This window comes from Cynoglossus semilaevis, unplaced genomic scaffold (assembly GCF_000523025.1).
Source record: "Cynoglossus semilaevis isolate Cse_v1.0 unplaced genomic scaffold, Cse_v1.0 C19118748, whole genome shotgun sequence".
Classification (NCBI taxonomy): Eukaryota; Metazoa; Chordata; class Actinopteri; order Pleuronectiformes; family Cynoglossidae; genus Cynoglossus; species Cynoglossus semilaevis.
Window position 1 is genome coordinate 1 of NW_007586570.1, and position 1005 is coordinate 1005.

The window sequence follows — 1005 nt, forward strand, 5'->3', positions numbered from 1 at the left end:
AGGGAACGTCAGTTTCTGGTAGGTTGGGTTAGTTTATTTTAATAGTTACCCTCCTGTGTTTGATCATTAACTTTCTCGGAATAAAAATGAGCCAAACACAAATATAATTCCACATTGCTCTACTCTACGGACTGTTGCTGCTGCTCAGCAGTAGTTGGCTGCTTTATTTGACTTAGTTTTTCAACGTTTATCCGAGGGTGGAGTCAGGAGCAGCCCGAGGAACACACACACACCTAGAAGACAAACAGAAGTTGGCTTCGGTTTGAATGATTATGGTCATTGAGAACAGCTGATCATCTCAGCTCCTGCTGCCGGACCATGGACCTGAAGACCCTCCTCCACCAGGACCTGGGCCAATCGGAGACTCCCGATTAACGACCCAGACCAAACACTCATCGTCATCGTGGGCCAGTTTAGGTGGAAACAACTTTTAACTTTTATTGTACTTGTATATGTTTCTTCCTAAACCGCCGTCGACCATGGACCGACCGAGTCTCATGCGACTCTTCTCCGCCTGCGACGTGAACAAATCCGGGAGGATCGAGTTCGGGGATTTCACCGCGGTTTGTCGAGAACTCAACGTCCCGGAATCCGAGATCAGGACACTGTTCGACCGGTTCGACGCGGACGAGGACGGATTCATCGACTACAACGAGTTTTCCTCCAGGTTCCAGGAGGTTTCGCAGACTCTGGATGTGTCGACCTTCGCAGCGCTGACATGTTCGAGTCCCAGCAGAGCAGGTGCAGGACCGTGGGAAGATTTTGTGGGAAGAATCGATGTGGAGTTTCAGCTGTCCGAAAGGTAACTATCACATCCGGCTGTTGTTGACAGAAGTGTCCGCCATCGTAATCCGTCAGGGACGGAGAAAAGTTTTCTGAGGCCCCCAGCAAAGTACAGTTAGAAGGACCCTCAGAGTATCTGATCGGAGTACAGAGTACAGGTGTTTAAAGACTGTACCAGGATCACTGAGTCGACAGGACAAGTTAGGTGGACAGGTGGATGGA

At 49.7% G+C, this 1005-nt stretch overlaps 1 protein-coding gene across 1 annotated transcript; it reads left to right on the plus strand.

Annotated features, from left to right (window-relative positions):
• Positions 1-20: 20 nt before the first annotated feature.
• On the plus strand, positions 21-990 carry LOC103399239 (ras and EF-hand domain-containing protein-like). Its single transcript, XM_008337954.2, has one exon. It carries the CDS (start codon positions 453-455, stop codon positions 804-806), a length of 354 nt encoding a protein of 117 aa, XP_008336176.2. The 5' UTR covers positions 21-452; the 3' UTR covers positions 807-990.
• The last annotated feature ends 15 nt before the right edge of the window (positions 991-1005 follow it).

What these genes read in the sequence shown, in the direction of transcription:
- LOC103399239 (XM_008337954.2), top strand. Translation starts at nt 453, where the DNA reads ATGTTTCTTCCTAAACCGCCGTCGACCATGGACCGACCGAGTCTCATG.